Genomic DNA, 21,508 nt, shown 5'->3' on the forward strand with positions numbered 1-21,508 from the left:
AGGTAAGGATGTAATGTGAGTGTCTGTATCTGTGTACCTGTGCAGGAGTGAATAACCACGTCTGCAATTTATAAATAAATTATATTAATGTGACACTCGTTCCCGCAGTCAAACCGTGTAAACGGTTTTGCGGGGCATGTAATTTAGTTATGTAATGTATATGAGAGAAATAAAAACCTTGAATTGAATTGAATTTTAAAGTAAGTTCATTAGCAAACACAAAAGAAAAATTGAAATATATTCTGTCTGTCTAAAAGTATTTTTTTAATCTTATTTTATTTAGGGACTTTTAGACCATGTCAGCCCCATCGCAACTTAAACATTTAATTTACTTATTCTAGCTTATCTTATTTATTATCTTATAAACTAAAATGGCTTCCGATAAAGGTACTGACAAAATACTTTGAAAAATTCCTAAATCGATTAATTTTATATTTAATTTATTCATCAAAGACTCTCTGCCAGCTCTGTTCCTGACACATTTCACCAACAAGTGGTAAACGTCCTCTACTACACTTTTATCTGAGGAAGAAATGTGGCCGTTTGACATATTTTCTATACAGAAGCTGTCAAAGCGTCAAACATATTCGTCGAATAAAAGTTATCTGGCGATTGAAAAATCGGCCCTTAAAGTATAAAAAAGGGTAGAATAAAACACAAAATCACCAAATAACCATGTATTAAAACCTTTGCTACTATATTACATTTAAACTTATGTTTTGGTTGGCTCGGTCATCACGATAGTCGGTATGGAAGGTATGTAGGTATCGCGGCAGGGAACCTCTGAACAGAGGCTCTTGAAGAACTCCTTGGAGCTGTGACAACGTTGGCTCACACAGTGAGGACATCTAGGGACATAGTATTCTACTATTATACAAAGCCATTATAAAATAAAATTGCGTACAAAAACATAAAAAAACTTAAAATTAACAAAATAACTGAAATCATTATACTTTTACACAACGCCATCTAGTGTCAAACTAAGCAAAGCTTGTATCATGAATACTATACCCTATTCAACGAGCCATGAGCCAAAAGGTAAACAAACCATAAAAAGGGTTCTTTATATGTCACGATTGATGTACTGAACTTAATTTATAAAAATAACTACGGAAGCATACACAGACAACATAAGAAATTATATTTTACTACGAAGTCTATAAAACGTTTGTAATCCGTTCAGACTTATTTGAAATCAAATATCATAAATGCCTTAAATTATTTTCTTAATTTTAATTAATTACGAATTAAATAGTTTACATGTAAAAGAACCTAAAAAAGGAACTATTCTCAAACTTGGAACACATTTTAATACGACTAAATGAAGACCACAGATACTGCGAACATTTTACATAAAAATGTGACGTTTTTTCATCGGTCGGGTCATACCCGCCATCTTTACTATCGAACAACTTGTTGATGTGAGAAATCCCACTGCAGACATTTTAAGATTTTCGTTAAATTCATGTTATTCCGTTATTATTTTTATTGTTTTCATTAGGTTTATTATTTTGTTACGTTTAAAGTTATTTGTTAATTGTTTTGTTTTAGTTATATTGAAGTTTTCGTGTAATAACATAAGTGAACCTGAACCTGGGCTAAGCAATGTTTATACTTTTTCTTAGATTTTTTTCCTTATTTTTTATTATCTTCATAGTTTAGTACCTCCTAACAAAACTTGAGCATTTATTTGAACATGTGAACTATGTAAGATAAACTGAAACATAAATAAAATCATATAGAGATAGTTAAATGAAAATAAAAACTAAAATAAAAGTTTGGGGAACATTGATTTCTTTGTTTACACTTTGGCTCAAGCCCCGATGAATAGGGTATAGACAATTTGATTAACATACCTTATGTTTGTAAATATGAATATAATATTATAGATAAATAACTAAACTGATTACTTAACAAAGTGCGTATCATATTATAATTGGGTATTTGACTATATTATCTTATAATACCTATAAATCCGTTTAGTCCATCAGACAGATATCAAAAAAATATTGAAGACGATTTTTCACTTTATTACAATATTAAAAAGTAACGAAGATAAAAATCACCTTACAAGTTTAGTAGTCGAGGCTAAAAACATCACTTACTAGCAAAAAATGTACTGGTTAGTGACGTCACACGAGATCGTAAATCACTACGCTCATTTTGATGTACACGAGATAAAAGAAAAAAATACTTATCCAATATTTTTAGGAATCTGTCTGGACAATTAATTTGCCCAGCAGTGGGATAATACGACTGGTATTATAGTTACCTGGTCAAGAATTGTTTGGACACGGCAGGTCCGCATCGCAAATGCGTCGCGACGATATCCGTCAACGCTTGAATGAACGTAGGATGTGCGTTCGGTGTGCTTGCTCTCTCTATATGGACTATACCAGCCTGGAATTAGAAATAATTGTAAAGTATAATAACACTAGCTTTTCGCCCGCGGCTTCGCCCGCGTCGAGGTCGGTTATATCGCGTTTCCAAGAGAACTCTTCAAAAGTCCGGGAAAAACTATCCTATCTTCTTTCTCAAGGTCAACTCTATGTCTGTACCAAATTTCATTAAAATCAGTTCAGTGGTTTAGACGTGAAAGCGTAACAGAAAAACAGACAGACAGAGTTACTTTCGCATTTATAATATTAGTAGGGAAGTAGGGATAGAATATGGACGACGACTGGGTATAAAAATAAAAAATCTATATAGTCCCTTAGTTGGAAAGATTAGTTCCTTTTTCTGGAAAACTAAAATTTACAAAGATAAACTGCTTTAAAGTTAAGGAGAGGGGGCTTGTGACGTAACGATTCGACGTCACACGTAAGTTTTTTTAACTGTCATTTCATCAATTTATTAAAATTAAAAAATTAAATTAAAATTAAAAATATATTTATTAAAAACATAGTTCACATTACTTAAATACATGTACGAATACAAATGACTCGGATGTAAAACCAGTAAAAATATCTTAATAGTCATAATCATAGGAGTTGAGTTAATCTACACCAAAACATAATAATATACAAGAAGGATGGTCTAAAGATAATATAGGGACACCCGAACTAGGTTTGTTTTAAACCTGTGTTTCGGGTTATCAGTGCCTTATATTTGCAGGACGAATTAAAAAATACGTATCCATTAAACATTAAGGCGTAACTTAATTCAAAATTAAATATTTGTAACGCTAAACGTATTTGTTCTGATAATTTATTTAAAAAAGCAATAAATAAATAAATAAAATAATATAAATAAATAAATGCGGACAACATCACATACATTGTTCTGAACCCAAAGTAAGTTGCTGAAGCACTTGTGTTATGGAATTCAGATACAACGAAGGTACCACAAACACCCAGACCCGAGATAATGTAGAAATGTGAATTTTTACATTGACCCGACCGGGGATCGAACCCGGGACCTCAGAGCTAGCGACACCTTGAAACCGGTGCGTACGCCACTCGACCACGGAGGTCGTCAAAAAGCAATAGGGTATATGACTAAATTTAATCTGGTAATATTAAATATCAGACAGCTAAAAGACGGAAACTGAAAAAAATGTCGTCATCCCCTTTTTATCTGTCATTACATTGTTCTGAACCCAAAGTGAAGTTGCTAAAGCACCCAGACCCGAGACCCGAGAAATGTGAATTTTTACATTGACCCGACCGACCTCAACCACTCGGCTATCCGTGGAGACATAAGTCTTACCTCTTTGGCTACATCGTGACAGTACTCTATATCCAATTCATGTAAAGTTTCAATATGCTCGTTCACAAATGCTATTGGCACTAAGATTATATGCCTTTTGCCTTGTTTCGCGTATGCCTGCAAAAAGAATAGAGATGTTAAAAAGAAATTTAGCACTTCAATGATGTTTCTCAACGCCATCTAGTGTCAAACTAAGCAAAGCTTGAATTATGAGTACTAGACAACTGATAAACATACTTATATATTTCTAAATACATACATAATATAGATAAATTTCATCATACTCATCACACAAAAATGTGTCAGGGAAATTTCCAATTATTCATTTAAGGTTTAATAAAATTTATGGAACCAAAAACCAGGTTTTTCGCTTTAAATGGAAAAATAATCAACAAATTCAGTAAATCCTCTCCGAACTAATGGGGTAACAAGCATAAAACCAACATCATTTCAGAAATGAATGAAATGAAATGATTTATTCTGCAAATAGGATATTTTATCACTACTACATGTCTTTGAGAACGATGGAGCCTACATTTCCTATCTGACTACCCTGAGAAGAAATGTCGAAACAAAATCAGGGGTCGCAGTCTCTTTTAAAGTCCAGAAGAGAATGTAGTCCATTTTTAATTCAGTTCTCAAGTAAATTATATGGTTTTAATACGTTACCTTGATAGCGTCATCGGTGTAGGGCTGTAACCATGGCAACGGGCCCACCTTGGATTGCCAGACCAACCTGTGAGGGTTCTTCAGGTTCAACTCTATCATGGTGTTCGCGACTGTGGCCGCTACCTCGTGAGGGTATGTGTCGCCACGTGACACAGCCTGGAGAAATAAAAGAGGAAAATCTAGAATTAATTAAAAATTCAGGAAAGAAAAGTGAGTTTGGGTAAGGATGCTTAAAAAAAAATTTGAAATAAAACTTTTCTCAAAAATGTTTCATTGATGTTTTCAAACTATAAAAAATATTTTAAAATCGTATAGTACTGAAACGTGACGCCATTTTACTGTAACGAACTTCCGTTGCGGTAGCGGTCGGTTACCTCCTAAAGCAGTTTAATTCAAAAAGAAAGTACAATTTAATAAAAAAACAGCTAAACCACTTTTCAATATAAAAGTTTGAACAAAATCCTTACATCCAGTCCCAAGTTTAGCAACAAAAAAAAAACAAAAAAAAACGAATTAAAAACTCCTTTCACAAATTCAACTGCAAAATCAACAAAAAAGTTTATATTTAAAAAAAAAACCAAATACCTTTAACGGCAAACTGTGAGCTGTGAACAATATTAACACGTCATCCCTGACGTCATCGTCGAAGGCCAGTAGTTTCTCTCTGATCCTCTCAGCGAACACTTTGGCTAGGAGTGGATGTGTCGCCCAGCGATCAATCATGCTGAACTTTATGTTTTTAGGGATTGACCTAAAAAACAACATTTAGAGATTATTAAATTATGTAGCGGTTTATTCACGCGTATTTATCGGGGTAGCCCGACTAGTTTTGGACCCAACCGGAGTCCTTAATCATGAGCAGACGCGGCGGGCGAGCGAGTCCGTTCGACTCGCGATCGCCGCGTCGGGCACCAGTTACTAGGCACCCCCGATAAATACGCGTGAGTAAACCGTTACATCATTATTTCAATAATCAATCAGTCTCACGATAGTTATTATAAAAACATTTAGAGAATTAGGGCTAAATATAATAAAAAATCTTTCCTGAGAAAGGGGAGGCCTATGACCAGCAGTGGGAGGATATAGGCTGTGGATGATGATGATAATAATATTAATGTTCCACAACTTTTGGCGGGACATTATGTAGCCATGAGCTTGACTTTAATTGATGACTCTTCGACCCTGATTTTAATGGAGGGTATTCAAATCAAAATACTGGCGTAAAAACTGCTGTACTCATATTTCATTATTTTAAATAAACAATATTTAAAGCCAAATTTCGAAGCCGTACTTAGTAAATTCCAAAAAGTTTTATGTAGGCTTTAACCCGCATTTTTTTTTTTGTTTAGGCGGGGGAATCCTCATGGACACCCACTCCCTCGGGGGTGGAAATGGGTAGTGTCAGACTCTTACTGACTAAATCTGAACCGCCGTGCTACGTCATCCGCGTTTTTGTGTCGGTGTATGGCAATGCGTTGCAATCCTTCATACACAGACTTTAACCCCCTACTATATATAAAGTATACAACCCTTTTTTGAGGTTAAAAGTAATGATAGTCGGTCCTCAGACTTTAGACTATCTGTGTCCCAAATTTCATTACAATCAGTTCAGTAGTTTTGGCGTGAAAGTTAGAATCAGAATCAGAATCAGATATTTATTTGTATAGAATGTAGGTATTACAAAAAGCTGGTAACATAAGTTTGAGGGTCCTTGTAGATTCTACCTTTCGGCGTACAAACATTATTTTTATATATATTCATTAGACAGACAGATTAGTAAGATATACATATACTCGTATTTTTATACACTCTTAAGTGCTCTCTCTAAAAGGATGAAACGATTCTATTAGAATTTGACTGATCGTTTAAAAACAACCCTTTATAAATATATTAATTCAACATGTGTTTACCTGCCCCTATAAAAATCAGCTATCGCATTTAAACTAGAGCCAGTGGTCGCGCAGCTGTATTGGGGGTATTGCGAGAATATAACTGCGCGTTCGACTCCGTCCCTGAAACAAAAACAAAAAAAAATAGTAGGTTTTTTTGGTCCAGCGCTGGGTCGCTCGTGAACGAGTTTTACGATTTGAAATCGAATCATGTATGTATTAAAACTAATTATTTAAAATCTATGTGATGGTTTATTATTCTCTTAGTTCCTTGTACTTTTTTATTATTATAAAACACCATTAAAAAGCGGTTAAGGAAAAAAAAAGTGTTGAAATCTGAAATCACCAATCCACGGTGGTGATTAATTTTCAATCCTTTGCTATACGGAAAGAGGCCAGGGTCCCGGGACTATCCCTATTCTCTTAAGCAAATGCTTATTATTTTGGAGAACTTCGACTAATAGCCGTGACTGCACGGATGCCGAGTGGTTGAGGTCCATCACGCCAAACCCACTGTGCGTGACGTGTCGCGGGTTCGATCCCCGCGTAGGACAAGCATTCTGACCCCACAAATGCTTGTTCTGAGCCTGGGTGTCTATGTGCATGTGACTTGAATGTTTGTCAAACCCCCGCGACACAAGGATCAAATTCCTTAGTACGGGAGTCTTTAAAAAAAATACTATCTAATAGAGTTATATTAATCCAATTTCCATTCATTCATCGGCTATTGTAGATAGCACAATTGGGGTCTTGTCCCTAGCAGTGGCATGCATATAGGGTGTTACACTACCTCTCTAATTCATCAAACGCATCGTTCGTGAAGGGAGGCACGTATCTGAATGCTACGTAGTGTTTGTGCGGCGCCGTCTCCGGCAGACATCTGTCCAAGGATTCTGTTAGCAGTGTGCCTGGAAACAAGAAATTTAAAAAAATCTAAATATCCACGTTTTTAATAAAAGTTCCAATTTTATTAAATTCGCGTTTCCAGCCGTTTTACAGTCGTAAATTGAATTGTCATCGGGTTTTAAGCTACGATAAAAATTTCAGGCTGATAGCGTGGTCGGTTGATCCGTGAGATACGATTAGTGTCAAAATGACACTATTTTCTCCATCTTCTAAGCATTTTTCCAACACAATAATTGGACACCATTAATTAAAGGACGATTATATACAAACATGGAATATATAATATTAAAATATATCATAATACGTATATTATAAATTAATATTTTCCTCCTCTCCTACTTTTGCTGTGCCCGAAATGGTCCATAATGAGCTGTGAACCTGTTGGATGTGTTATAATTTACCACCTATGTAACACTATGGTATGCAATAAAGAATTGAATTGAGTTGAAAAAAAACATTGTTATTGACAGCCTTCAAATTCCTATCCGTCTAAAACCAATATAGAATAATGTACCTTGGCTGTTAGTCCACTTTAATATGGGCGATCCTCCTCCAATCTCCAGATATTTCTTCTGGACTTCTTCGGTTCTTCTAGAAGCTATCCAGGGTCCTAGCTTGCCCTGAATCGGCAGCTGTATCATATCCCTGTCTGTCATAATACGTAGAAGATAGTCTCCTACCTGTAAAAATAAAATAACACTAATTACAACATCATCGGTCTAGCCTTTTCCCAACTATGTTGGGGTCGGCTACCAGTCTTACCGGATTCAGCTAAGTACCAGTGTTTTACACGACTGCCCATCTGACCTCCTCAACCCAGTTACCTGGGCAACACTATAGCCCTTAGTTAGACAGACGAGAAACCCATATTGTAAAGGGTGTTTCCTCTCTCACAACAAAAGCAGTTAGGAAGCGGTGAAGGGTGAGAGAATCTGGGTGCTGACTAATCAAATCAAAATCAAAATCCATTTATTCAAAATAGGCTACAAAGTAGCACTTATTGAACGTCAAAATATACTGACAGCTCCCCGTATCGCCCACCCTTCACCGCTTCCTAAGTGATCTAGCTGTGAAGAAGAAACGGCGCAACAAACTCCACAACATAGCACGCTGTCGCTTTTTTACATAAATAAAATAAAGAAATCCCTCATTTGCTTCGAGGGTTTAAAAGTGGGACAAAGGATACACTTCAATGCTATCACATTAGTAGGGATCATAATTATAACACTAGTCCCAATTCAACTATAATAACGTCCTTTGATAGTTTAAATTAGATAGTATCAAGTGTATATTAAGATATTAAATCTATTGTAATGTCTTGTCTAGCCGAGTGGTTGAGGTCACCACGCCAAACCACTGGCAGCAATTTGCGTGATCCACGAATGCTTGACCTGAGTCAGGGTGTCTTGAATGTTTGTGAAACCCCCGACACAAGGATAAATTTCCTTAATGCGGGCGTCGTTATTTTTTAAACAAACAAAAGACCAAAAAATTTAATACAAATAGAAAACTTCAAATGTATAGGTATCTTAACCTTGACCTACGCACAGTCTAAGACCTAAACAATTTATCAAAACAGAAATATTCCAAAAAAAAATAAGATAACCTTTGAAAAGGGTATCACCTAAACACGTTCGCTTTTTACACATCTAAAAAGATATACTAGAAAAAAACAGTAGTTTTTTTTAGGGTTACGCAAATCTATATCTATACTAATCTATAAAGCTGAAGAGTTTGTTTGTTTGTTTGTTTGAACGCGCTAATCTCAGAAACTACTGGTCCAAATTGAAAAAATATTTTTGTGTTGAATAGACCATTCATCGAGGAAGGCTTTAGGCTATAAACCATCACGCTGCGACTAATAGGAGCGTAGATACAATGGAAAATGTGAAAAAAACAGGGCAGGTATAAATCATAACTTATATCTTCTACCCACGGGGACGAAGTCGCGGAAAACAGCTAGTTATAGGTAAAACCCTAACGCTACTACTAAGTCACCGCTATCTGTCCGTTTGTCACCAGACTGTATTTCATGAACCGTGATAGTTAGACGATTAAAATATTCACAGATAATTAATTTGTAATTAATTTCAAAAATTGAGGTTAATCAACGGTTGGTAAGGTCCGAATTTTGAAGTTATCACCAAATTATCCGAATCCGACTCAAAAAGAATGCTAATATTTTATTATAATATTTTATTTCAATAAATAATAAATAAATATTTCACAACCTTCCCTACATTTGCACAAAATTGAGAATCTTTTAAGGGATTTTTTTTAGGTTCTGCAATGATAACCGACAAATAACACAGAAATACTTAAGCCAAGTGTAACAATTATCTCAAGTGGTCATTCATGATTTGTTATGACCTAATATTATAGATATCAGGGCCCTGTTTACAATGGCCGATGAATGAGTGAAAATTGGATTAAATTAGCACACGTCGTATTAAATAAATAATAAAGAAATAAATGCGGACAACATCACATACATTGTTCTGAACCCAAAGTAAGTTGCTAAAGCATTCGTGTTATGGAATTCAGATACAACGAAGGTACCACAAACACCCAGACCCGAGACAATGTAATGTAAGTTTTACATTGACCCGACCGGGGATCGAACCCGGGACCTCAGAGCTAGCGACACCTTGAAACCGGTGCGTACGTCACTCGACCACGGAGGTAGTCTGTTTATTATTATTATTATCCTAAGCATTTTTCAAACAAAATAATTTGAAATTCAGTACGGGGCGAAACACTCACGGTCAATTCAATGAATTTTCAATTATTAAATATATTTTTTTCAATCTATTTTTTATTCAGCCATATGCAAATCAGCTAGACAAAGGCCTCCCCCAAATTACGTCACAAAACCCGGTTCTCCACCATCTGCTTTCAGCCTGAACCAGCCACCTTCTTCATTTTGGTCAATGGAAAGTCAGTATTACACAGTATGTGATTGTTTAAAAATAAAAAATAAATAATACCTTACTGTAAAATGGGATGAATAGAGGTTCAATCAAGGGGTGAATAGAAAATTGTTTTTTTTTAAGGGATTTCTTGCATTTGGTTACATAAATTAGTTTAAACACAATTGTTTTATGAAATGCTTGAGAATTTTTATATCATCTTTATATTATTTTGTCTTGTTTAACATCCAAATCTCTGACCCAAAAAATACCTATATTCACCCTATTTTACAGTTACTCTTTTAATAATTAAAATATGGTAAAAGTCATACCTGGTCTATGTTCTGTGGGCCTCCCATGTTGAGCATGACAATTGCCGTTTTCGGCTTCTGCTTACACTGGTCTTCAGGAGTTTGACATGTTGTTTGTTTCGCAACAAACATCCGATTAAGTCTCGGGGCATGTGTACGACCTGTTGAAGACAAATCTTTAGAATTTTCACCTTTACAATGTACTAGAGATAACACACCCACTTGAGAGTGATATAGTTGAGTTGAGGTTTATTTTTAAGTTGTATAAAGCAAGCTTATGCCCTCCAAGAACATGTGTATAAGATTTAATGATGATTGTTTAAGTATTTTTCGTTGAGGAGCTTGTGGCTAAGCTATAACCGCATAAGTGATTCAATCACAGGTTAAGCTATGCTTGACGCGGTTGGTCCGTGGATGGGTGACCATCTTTGTCATAACGAGTTCCTCCGTGTTTCGGAAGGCACGTTAAATTGTGGGTCCCGGCTGTTATTCATACATCTTTGACAGTCGTTGCAGATAGTCAGAAGCTGAAAAAGTCTGACATCCAGTCTAACGAAGGTGTATTGTGTTGCTCCGGTAACTGGGTTGAGGAGGTCAGATAGGCAGTCGCTCCTTGTAAAACACTGGTATTTAGCTGAAACCGGTTAGACTGGTAGCCGACCCCAACATAGTTGGGAAATGGCTAGGCCAATAATGATGTTTAAGTATTTTTCGTTTTCTTTATGTATGTTTAACCTATTAAGTATCTTGCCGTTTCTTGTCAATGAAAATGATATTTTTGAACCAAGTCAATAGATCTGTAATCTAATGTTTCTTAAGTACCTAGTATAGGTCGACTTGAAATAACTTTACTTTTGACTCTATGGCTATACTCTGGTGTCACAATTCAAACTACATATTTTCAGCAAGTGATAATAACTTTACATTGTGCACATGACTATGAAAAGACAATTAAAAAAATACATATAAGCTAAAATTATAATTTCAGAAAATTATAGTACTAAGGTATTTTTTGGAAATTATAACTTTAGACTAGGCACTGTAAATAGTATACACACAAATCAAAGTTAGGTTCTTAACCAGACACTAAAAATAGTCAATAGTCACGCAGCGGCTACAAAAACGTAACTCAAAGATTTCATAATAATTCGGGTGTAAGAAAACGGGAGTTAAATTACATTTTATATAACTATAATAATATGTAAGGTAATGCACCTGAAAGGTATTAATAATTAATCAATATTTAAACAGTTGTACAATAGGTAACATGTCGAATAAATTAGGTCAATTTGTAAAGAATTTTCGTGAAAAAATATTACGAAATTTTTACTTACACAGAGAAGAAAACATTTTCTTGAATTACACTTATACGGGAATGTTATATTTATTTAGAAAAATACACGAATGCTTTTTAATAAATGCAAATAATTAAATGTATTTTTATTTTAATTAGAATTTTAACTCGGTCTCATTATCGCTTGCCGGAATATTGACAACAATTGACATTGGCAACAGAGTACAGACAAGTAATCGCATGCTAGCAAGGGATGTCCGATTTGGGAGGTAGACAATAAATTGGTAATTGAATTAATTCGTATAGAATGATAAATGGCTTAAAATTGACCGATTCAAGTTTAATTTATAAAAAAATAAATCACATTTTTCCGCTTTACTTTAGCAAAGAAAATAATTACAAAATCTTTGAATTCATTTAAAACGTTGTTTTGAAATAATCAAGTATTAATTATGTCAAATTACCTAACTTTTGGCAAATCACAGTGACTATGCACTATCACTGAGTAAAACTGCATATTAAACATGATAGTGTTTATTTATGTAATTGCAATCTTTACAAATATTATATAACTTTTATTTTCTGTTGTATGTTGAGTAAAGCTGTTTACTGAAATAAAAATTCATTCAGCCTGTCGGTTAATTGTGACGAAAGCTAATATACTGGACAATGAATACTTGCATTGCGTAAAATAATAAAAATAAATGGTAAAAACTCAATCGTTACAGCTACAAAACTGTGAGTTTGTGACGTCATATTGTAGCCCAACTATTGAACTTTAATTTCCTATAGCAAGCAATCGATCGACTGGTCAAATATTATAAACAATATGGAGAATTTACCACCAATAGCTATAAGAACCGTAAAGACTGTACTTTATGGGCTTGAGTTTTGATCTTAAGTCACTTGAATCTCAAGAGCATAAAATCCCAATTTTTGCAATGAATGTGCAGCTGCTTAGCGTTTTAAGCAGCAACAATAATGTACAAGTGCATGCATGCAGTTTATAAATAGGTAAATCGTTTTGGAACAGTCGCACAAAGTAATATTTACATAAAGCAAAATGTTTATTAAAATCTTTCTTCGCAAACGTTCAAAATTGTTGTAAAAAAAATTAAGATTGTGAATTGTCTGTGGTGTATTTACATCAACGTCAAAGTATTATTTTTGTGATTGTGAAAGTTATCTTTAATTATTTATTTGTTTTAATCATATTTTAATTAATTATTCGTATAAATAAGGAAAATGTCGTGTCGCAACGCTTCGCACGCTGGCAGCTGGTATACCGAGAACGGTATGTAAATAATAAATCTATGAGTAATAATATTTTATACTTATTTTTATTTTGTCAATCACGACAATTTTTAAAATTAAAAATTAAGGTTTGTTTGTAAAAATGAATAAACTTATTATTTAGAGTAACTTCAAAAAGTCAAAAGGTCGTTAACCTTTGTTGTAAAGTGCCTATTAATAATCTCTTTTGTCTTTCTCGGGATGATTTGTAAAACCTTTTTTTATCATTCGGCTTAGAATGCAATTCCTTTGCCTGGACTTTTAAAAGATTATTTCTCACCTATTTCTTATTTTATTTAATGTTTCTTATTTGTTCTAGCTTTATAACTGTTGTTCTATTTAATGCATTCGACTATTCGATACTTTTTATGCTTCTACCTGCATGGTTCATTTAAATATTTATATTGACCTGTTGATGACCTCGTAAGTGCCTAGCAAAAGTCACAGAATTGATTTCTTTTTGTGTTGCGTTCGGAAATGTATAAAATAGTATCATTCTCTTATTTATTTATTTTTAATAATGCTTTTACTGATTGATGTACAAATTAATATTATAGTTGTAAAGCTGTTTATGTGAGTCATGCAATAAAACGAATTGGATTCTTCATGCTTTTGTGTTAAACAAAGAATGTAGTTTATACGCCAGGAAGTAACATTTCTATTTAAAGGTGTGGTTTGAATAAATACTTTGGTATTCAATGATGAGTTAAATTTAAGTTCTACAGTTCTTTTTTTAATTCAAAAATATATGTACATACGAAAACTTTGTTCCTGAACGAAAAGGGTAATGGTTGCCATGGCGACATATTGTTTGACAGCTATTTAAAAACAAGCGTCAGTGCGATCATTCGAAATACTAATATTTTTTCCTAATTCTTATCAAATGGCTGAGAAAAAGAATGTTATGAAGCCCGGTGCAAGAAATGCTTTGAAAAATGGAACTCGCGCTGTATTGACTGCTAACACATCGTTGACAAAATTCCGCGGCAAAGGAAAATCTTTATGGAGGCCGGAGAAGACTAAGAAACGAATGTTAGTCTAACAATAATTATATTTAAACGCAATTTGAATGCTCTTTGGATTATTTATATCCAAATAAATGTATTTCTTTCAGGTTTCTTGACTTTAACAGCTGTGATAACTGTAGTGTCCATGAAATGGAGTACGATTCCAAATTCGAATCACTTATCAATGAACTGGCAATGACAGAAAAAGCCCGCCTTGACAAACTCCTCGACAGCATGTATAATGCCATACATGGTCTAGGAGAAATTAAAAAAGAATCTAAACATTACATAGACAAGACCAAAGAGTATGAAATGTCAAACAATAGTATTGAAGAAATGAAAATGGAGGGATTTGATTTGGATAGCTTGAAGTTGAGATTTGATGCAAAATTTCCTAAATTACGAGAACAGTTACTAAAAGAGGTCACTAATAAGGTTGAGAGGTTGTTAGTTAACTAAAAAGCTGATGATGGTTTAGAATTATGTTATTTATTTTAAAAGTATTGTTTTTTTTAAGTACATCTTTAGTCATGGGATAACTTCAAGAGAAGAAACCTGATTTTCATGAGAAAATAGGTCTGACCAGATAAACTGTGATGGTGTTGTTTAAAAGTTGTGGAACATTATATTATATCTATCAGGGTAGTTCCACTCCAGCCTAATGGAAGAACAGACATGTACAATCCAGAATTAAGTTATTAAGTCCTGCTAGCTCAGGACAGCAAACAAAGGATTTGGGTTAGGCCTTTGGTTATCTGTAGACATTTTGTAGGCTTTGATAAAGAAATATGAGGATGTCATCACTGGATTTGAACAAGGATGGTATCACAGAGGTTGCATAACTACTGTGACCCAGCCGTGGGTTGATTATTTGTGATATATTGTGTTCCTGAGTAGAACAAAGGTTTGTGTGATGAGCATGATCATTTGTTTTGTGTCTGGATGTTATTGATCTATAATATGTAGGTATTTATAAAGGTAAGTATGTTTATCAGTTGTCTAGTACTCAATGCAAACTTTGCTGTTTGAGACTAGATGGCGTTGTAAGGCTGTTATTATTATTATTCCTGTATCTGTAATTTTATGTGAATCTTTGTTATTTAAATAAATAAATGTTTTAATTATTGTTTCCTTTATTTAAATATTAGCCTATATTTAATGTTTAATCTAATATTAATATTGTATCTTTGTTGTGTTACAAATTGTGAAATATTTTTGTTAATTATTGTTGTATAATTTAAACAATAAAGTTTATGATGTATGTTTTTTCTTTTATTGACGTTTTAACCCATTTAATATGGCCGAAATTCTGAAAGCAAGTTCTGCTTTCGATGTATAAATAGTAGCTCATAATAGGCTGTTTCTCATAATACCGTGTCAGTTGAGATGTCGCTACTTAATAATATTGTGGCACTAAACCTTTCTTGAAAAGAATAGAGAGTTGTGGAAGAGAAAGAGGAAGGCCTTTGTCCAGCAGTGGGAGGCGACATAAAAAAAACCTTTCTGAAAAAAAAAACAGACCTTCAATATCAGTGCCGCCAGTTCGCGTCGGATTGGGATTGGTCCTCAATTCCACTTTTTATAATAACCAATGATTGAATGGAAGTAAGAATACATTTAACGGAATTCATATAAGCATTTTGTCAATACAATAATTGTAGTTCAGTAAGGGGTGGAACAGTCACAGTTAATACAAGGACATTCAAAGTTTACAATAAAAAAAAATGCTTAACAGAATACGAATAGTGTTGCTTAACTTAAAAAAAGCTTAGGATACTGAGAATAAAGAAATATCTCAGTTTATCAGTTCTCTAATGCTCATAGTGCAAGCTTTGCTTAGTTTGACACTAGATGGCGCTGTGTGAAAGTTGTCGAATGTTATGATATTATGTTCGTATCTCTTTTAATTAACTTCATGGGAAGAAACCCGGTCCTTTTTATAAGCGTGCACGGGGACACAGGTCCAACATGCAGAGGCCTTGTTGAGAACTTTAATATAAAATGTGTTAGAGTTATCTACACGGGGCCATCCATCCTTGCTCTATTAAAAATACGTTATATTATTATTACTTATTCTTGGTTAACAGGTAATGAATTGTCACGCCAGTTGGACTTGTGGCTTTCTAAGGCTGATCTCACTCATGGACCGGCGAGAGCTATAATTGCACCGTAAGTAACGTATTTTATTAGATAGCGCTATTATTTATCTTACAAAACTAAATGGAAACGTAAAATGTTGAAAGCAACTTACGGATAGCCGAGCGGTATAGGTCGCCACGCCAAGCGCCCTATTCGCGACGTGTCGCGGGATCGATCCCCGCGTAGGATCAGTATTTGTGTGTTCACTCAGAAATGAGATGATTTTTTTATTGGGAATATTTTTATTTCAAGGAAGCTATATGTAAAACTAGCTGTTGCCCGCGACTTCGTCCACGTGGTTAGAATTTTCCCCGTCTTTTCCACATTTTCCATTATATCTTCGCTCCTATTAGTCGCAGCGTGATGTTAGCCTATAAACTTTCTTGATAAATGGTCTATTCAACACAAAAAGAATTGTTCAAATCGAAACAGTAGTTCCTGAGATTAGCGCGTTCAAACAAACAAACAAACTCTTCAGCTTTATATATTAGTATAGAATATAGAATTATAGATATAGATATTAGTATAGATATAGATAACACAATATAGACTTTTCTGTTCTTTGCCAGAATTTCTATGCCAGTTTTATGCGTTGCAGGTTCGATCCCAATATGACTTTTGATTTGAAATTTAAACTTACTTGACGAGTATAAAAAGTATTAGATTCCAACATTTTGCAATCCAGAATCTGCCATGGTGCTCAACGCCCAAGCCTTTTTTTTATGAGAAGAGGTCTAAGTCCAACAGTGGGATATATACAGGCATTTTTTAATATTTTTTTTTTATATTGCAGCCACGCGGGATACTCCTATTGCGGCGCATGCGCAGCTTTCGCTTACAGACAAATTAGTCCTGTCGTTGTGTAAGTATTCTTTTTTCTATAGAAACTAGCTGTTTCCCGCGACTTCGTCCCGGTGGGTAAAAGATATAAGTTATGATTTATATCTGCCCTGATTTTTTCACATTTTTCATTGTATCTTCGGTCCGATTTTTCAATTTGGACGAGTAGTTCCTGAGATTGGCGCGTTCAAACAAACAAACAAACTCTTCAGCTTTATATATTAGTATAGATATTGATATTATTTTTTTGTTAAGTATTAACATTTTGTCCAAATTATAGTAAGCGTATTTTCATCCTGGGTCCCTCTCATCATGTGAGGCTCGGTGGCTGCGCGCTCTCGTCGCTCGACAAGTATCAAACGCCTCTCTACGACCTCACTATTGATAAACAGAGTAAGTTATTTAATAGAATACATTTATCATTAAATACTTAGACAACGTTGATAATATCTGTAAGTAAATATAAATGGGGTTATGGAATATTTTAAGCCTCAGACAGGATAAGTCCTTATTAAATGATGTAACGGTTAACTCACGCGTATTTATCGGGGTAGCCCGACTAGTTTCCGACCCAACCGGAGTCCTTAATCATGAGCAGACGCGGCGGGATTGCGAGTCGAACCATACGCGTACCCCGATAAATACGCGTGAGTAAACCGTTACATCATTTAATAATGAATCATTCTCACGATAGTTACTATCAGGATAAGTCCTGTCAAATGGTCAATATCCCTGCTTTGAACAGGGGCTGAGTTTAGCCTCTGCCTTTGGCATCATAACTCCCGAATGGAAAGATCGATTTCAATTTAGTTTTTTTCTGTTTTTAAGGTGAATTATGTACGAGTTTTCAAAAACATGTTGATAAATATCGGGATTTCCAGTGCCGGCGTAAGGGTCACTGACACCCCGGGCGAAAATATTGTGGCGCCCACTTGAGGGCAGCAATATCAAGTGTTAGTTTTCTTGCTGATCCCAAGTAAAATTATATTAAGAATTTCATCTTTCCTTTAGCGTTCCGTTTGGCGGTGGAAGTATTCCAGCTCTAGCGTAGAGCACAGTTCTGAGGGTGTGCGCCAGGAGAGGCAAGAGACTCCAACTTCAGACCTTGGCGCCCCCCAGAATTTGTCGCCCTGGGCCATCGCCCCATCACGCTCCCCCCTAACGCCGGCACTGGGGATTTCATTTTATTTTATCTTGTCTATTATAAAAAAATATACTGCAAGTTCTTGCTGTATCTACTGTCGTGTTTTTATTAGAATCAGTGGAATTGATCTATGTTCTTCTAATTTTCATTCTAATAAATTAATACCATGTTTATAGTTTACGCGGAACTGGAAGCGACTCGTCAGTTCGAATGGATGGACGTACAGACGGACGAAGATGAACATTCCATAGAGATGCACCTTCCGTACATAGCCAAGGTTATGGAGGAGTAAGTATACAATCCTAATAATATTATAAACGTGAAAGTTTGTATGTATGGATAATTGTGACGACCTCCGTGGTCGAGTGGCGTACGCACCGGTTTCAAGGTGTCGCTAGCTCTGAGGTCCCGGGCTCGATCCCCGGTCGGGTCAATGTATCAATTCACATTTCTACATTGTCTCGGGTCTGGGTGTTTGTGGTACCTTCGTTGTATCTGAATTCCATAACACAAGTGCTTCAGCAACTTACTTTGGGTTCAGAACAATGTATGTGATGTTGTCCGTATTTATTTATTTATAATTGTTGCTTTTTCACCCAAAAACTACTAATAGGATCTTCTTCTTCTCTTCCATACCTTTCTATCTGACGTCATCTCACAAGAAACACTCTTTGCAGCCATATCACAATCCATCGTTTCCTTAGCCGTCTTCTTCCCTTCCTCACAACATTACTCTCATTTCTCCGTCATGATATGGGCATGTTATGGCCCATACATGTACATTTGCCACGTAGTTTCTCTGTAACGGGTGCCATTTACACAATATTATATTTTCTTACAGATACCAAACCGGCTTCACAATCATCCCGATTCTCGTCGGTTCCCTGTCACCTGAGAAAGAGGCCAAGTACGGCGCTATCCTGGCTCCGTACCTCGCTGATCCTCAGAACCTGTTAATCATATCCTCAGATTTCTGTCACTGGGGGAGCAGGTTCCGTTACACGTGGAAGGATTCAAGTCGAGGACAAATCTATCAGAGCATCGAGTGGTTGGATAAACAGGTGATATGAAAGATATTTTAATTCTAAATTGTGTTTTTTATGAAAAAAAATTAGGTATTATAAAGGTAGGTAAATCTAAAAACCTATGTTTTCAAGTGTCACTCCATTCAAATTTTATCAAAATCGGTCAAACAGTTTTTATAGTTGTAAATTGCATTGTCATCTAGTTTGAAGCTACCCTTAAAATTTCAGTCTGCTAGCTTATAGGGAAGTGCCTCAAAATTTTGTTGCAAAAATCCAACCGGAACGATAAAACAAGCAAGAAAGTGAGTGTATAAAAACATGGGCAAAAATTACTGGACTAGGGTTTGATTCTCGCCCAGGACAAATGTTTATGTGATGAGCACGATCATTTGTTCTGTGTCTGGGTGTAATTTATCTATATTATGTATGTATTTAGAAATATATAAGTATGTTTATCAGTTGTCTAGTACTCATAATACAAGCTCTGCTTAGTTTGAGACTAGATGACGTTGTATGAAAGTTGTGGAATATATTATCATTACAAACGTTTTTTGTCTTTGATTCTCAGGGTATGGACATCATTGAGAAGATGGATCCTCGCATGTTCACTGATTATCTCAATAAGTATGGCAACACCATCTGTGGAAGGCATCCCATAGGTGTACTATTGCAGGTAAATATATTTTAATGAAATATCTACAGTATTTATTAAAAAACCTATCTGATATATTATAAGGGGTAGTGTATCGTAAAATAATTAAGTTCTTGTAATTATTTTTTTGAAAATAAGGAGATAATTTTCTCCGATATTTTTTTTGTGAAAATAGCAAAAGTATTTGCCGCGATTTTTAGTGATTTGAAATAATGTCGTATAGATTAAATATGGCAACACTGAAAAGTAATAAATCGTAACAACTAGGTGACTCAAAAAAAAAAGAGTTTTTTTAGTTTCTGGATTTTTTCCAAAATTCAAATAATATTTGTCGTCAATGCTGAGCGCTAAAGATATATATTTTGATAATTATTTTTTTTCTCGTCTATCAAGTCCATTCTAATTATAATATCCTTCAAGAGTCGGACGGGCTTTTTTGTATATTTTTTACTAGCTTTTTTATGTGTATGTTACCTGTCCCTTTGTCTGTAAACAAATCTTGCAAATTTAAACCTCACTTCCCAGTTTCCGATTGAGATGAAATATTGTTCGCGTTTGGTTTGCTCCATTGTCACTATTATTATAAATGAGAAAGTATATGATAATTTTTGTACTTGTATGTATGTTTGTTACCCCTCACGCCAAATATCGAACCGATTGCGATGAAATTTAGCACACATAGGCTACTTTCATTAAATTTAGTATATCGTCGCTTCAAATCGAAAATGATCCTACGGGAACATAAAACCGCGATAAAACTATCCTCCATATTAATCCTGGTTATAAACTATCTGTGTTCTAAGTTTCGTCGAAATCGGTTCAGTAGTTTCTGCGTAAAAGAGTACGAAACATTCAAACATAAAAACTTTCGCGTTTATATTAGTAGGATGTTTCTCATGCTATAAAACAGAAAATTATTTTTCTTTCAGGCGATAGCAAAACTACGCGGTCAGTCTAATTCGCCTCGCATGGCGATGAAGTTTTTAAAGTATGCTCAATCGTCACAATGCATGAACAGCCATGATTCGTCAGTCTCTTATGCAAGCGCCTCCCTTGTATTCGAGTAAAACTTGACTGAAAAGGATCTTCCGAAGATCATACAACCCATACACACCTAATATTCAGTGTTTACATCGTCGTTCTCGCCGTTCCCAACTATGTTGGGGTCGGCTTCCAGTCTAACCGGATTCAGCTAAGTACCAGTGTTTTACAAGGAGCGACTGCCTATCTGACCTCCTCAACCCAGTTACCTGGACAACACGATACCCCTTGGTTTAGACTGGTTGTTAGACTTTCAAGCTTTTCGTTCTTTCTGACTACCTGTAACGACTTTCAAAGATGTATGAATAACAGCCTGTACTCACAATTTAACGTGCCTTCCGAAACACGGAGGAACTCGTTATGACATAGATGGTCACCCATCGAAATGCCGACCGTACCAAGTGTAGCCATGTTTAATACTCCAAAAGAATTCTGTGAACTAGCTGAGGTGGAGGAAGCGGGGTCCTGCATTCTGATTGGAGCTCTCAAGGTCAACGTTAACGCGGAAGTGTTTCCGGCTCACGGTACTGGTCGAAACTAATTCTAATTGTTGAGTGACGAGTGACGAGCGACCTGTGTGAGAGTTGTGAGGGTCATGTGTTGACAGAGAGCGGGCGACTGGTGTGAGGTGTCTAGGGGTTGTGTGGTCTGACCTATTTTCAACTATGGATGTGGAAAGGA

The 21,508-nt window shown here is 35.2% G+C and overlaps 3 protein-coding genes across 3 annotated transcripts; 2 read left to right on the top strand and 1 right to left on the bottom strand.

Moving 5' to 3' along the window:
• Positions 1-662: 662 nt before the first annotated feature.
• LOC113508950 (ferrochelatase, mitochondrial) lies at positions 663-11,766 on the bottom strand. Its single transcript, XM_026892163.1, has 10 exons — positions 11,727-11,766; positions 10,414-10,553; positions 7,687-7,852; positions 7,057-7,174; positions 6,288-6,389; positions 4,963-5,128; positions 4,378-4,533; positions 3,709-3,825; positions 2,273-2,400; positions 663-848 (listed from the first exon to the last, which is right to left on the bottom strand). Exons 1-10 carry the CDS (start codon positions 11,740-11,742, stop codon positions 713-715), a joined length of 1,245 nt encoding a protein of 414 aa, XP_026747964.1. The 5' UTR covers positions 11,743-11,766; the 3' UTR covers positions 663-712.
• Positions 11,767-12,853: 1,087 nt separating this feature from the next.
• On the top strand, positions 12,854-21,011 carry LOC113508954 (protein MEMO1). The gene is made up of 8 exons (XM_026892168.1): positions 12,854-12,980; positions 16,074-16,155; positions 16,919-16,987; positions 17,246-17,358; positions 18,286-18,397; positions 18,951-19,170; positions 19,703-19,807; positions 20,716-21,011. The coding sequence occupies exons 1-8, from the start codon at positions 12,932-12,934 to the stop codon at positions 20,851-20,853; spliced, it is 888 nt and encodes a 295-aa protein (XP_026747969.1). The 5' UTR covers positions 12,854-12,931; the 3' UTR covers positions 20,854-21,011.
• LOC113508959 lies at positions 13,732-14,773 on the top strand. Its single transcript, XM_026892173.1, has 2 exons — positions 13,732-14,011; positions 14,094-14,773. The coding sequence occupies exons 1-2, from the start codon at positions 13,863-13,865 to the stop codon at positions 14,443-14,445; spliced, it is 501 nt and encodes a 166-aa protein (XP_026747974.1). The 5' UTR covers positions 13,732-13,862; the 3' UTR covers positions 14,446-14,773.
• Positions 21,012-21,508: the final 497 nt, after the last annotated feature.

Source organism: Trichoplusia ni, chromosome 3 (assembly GCF_003590095.1).
Source record: "Trichoplusia ni isolate ovarian cell line Hi5 chromosome 3, tn1, whole genome shotgun sequence".
NCBI lineage: Eukaryota > Metazoa > Arthropoda > Insecta > Lepidoptera > Noctuidae > Trichoplusia > Trichoplusia ni.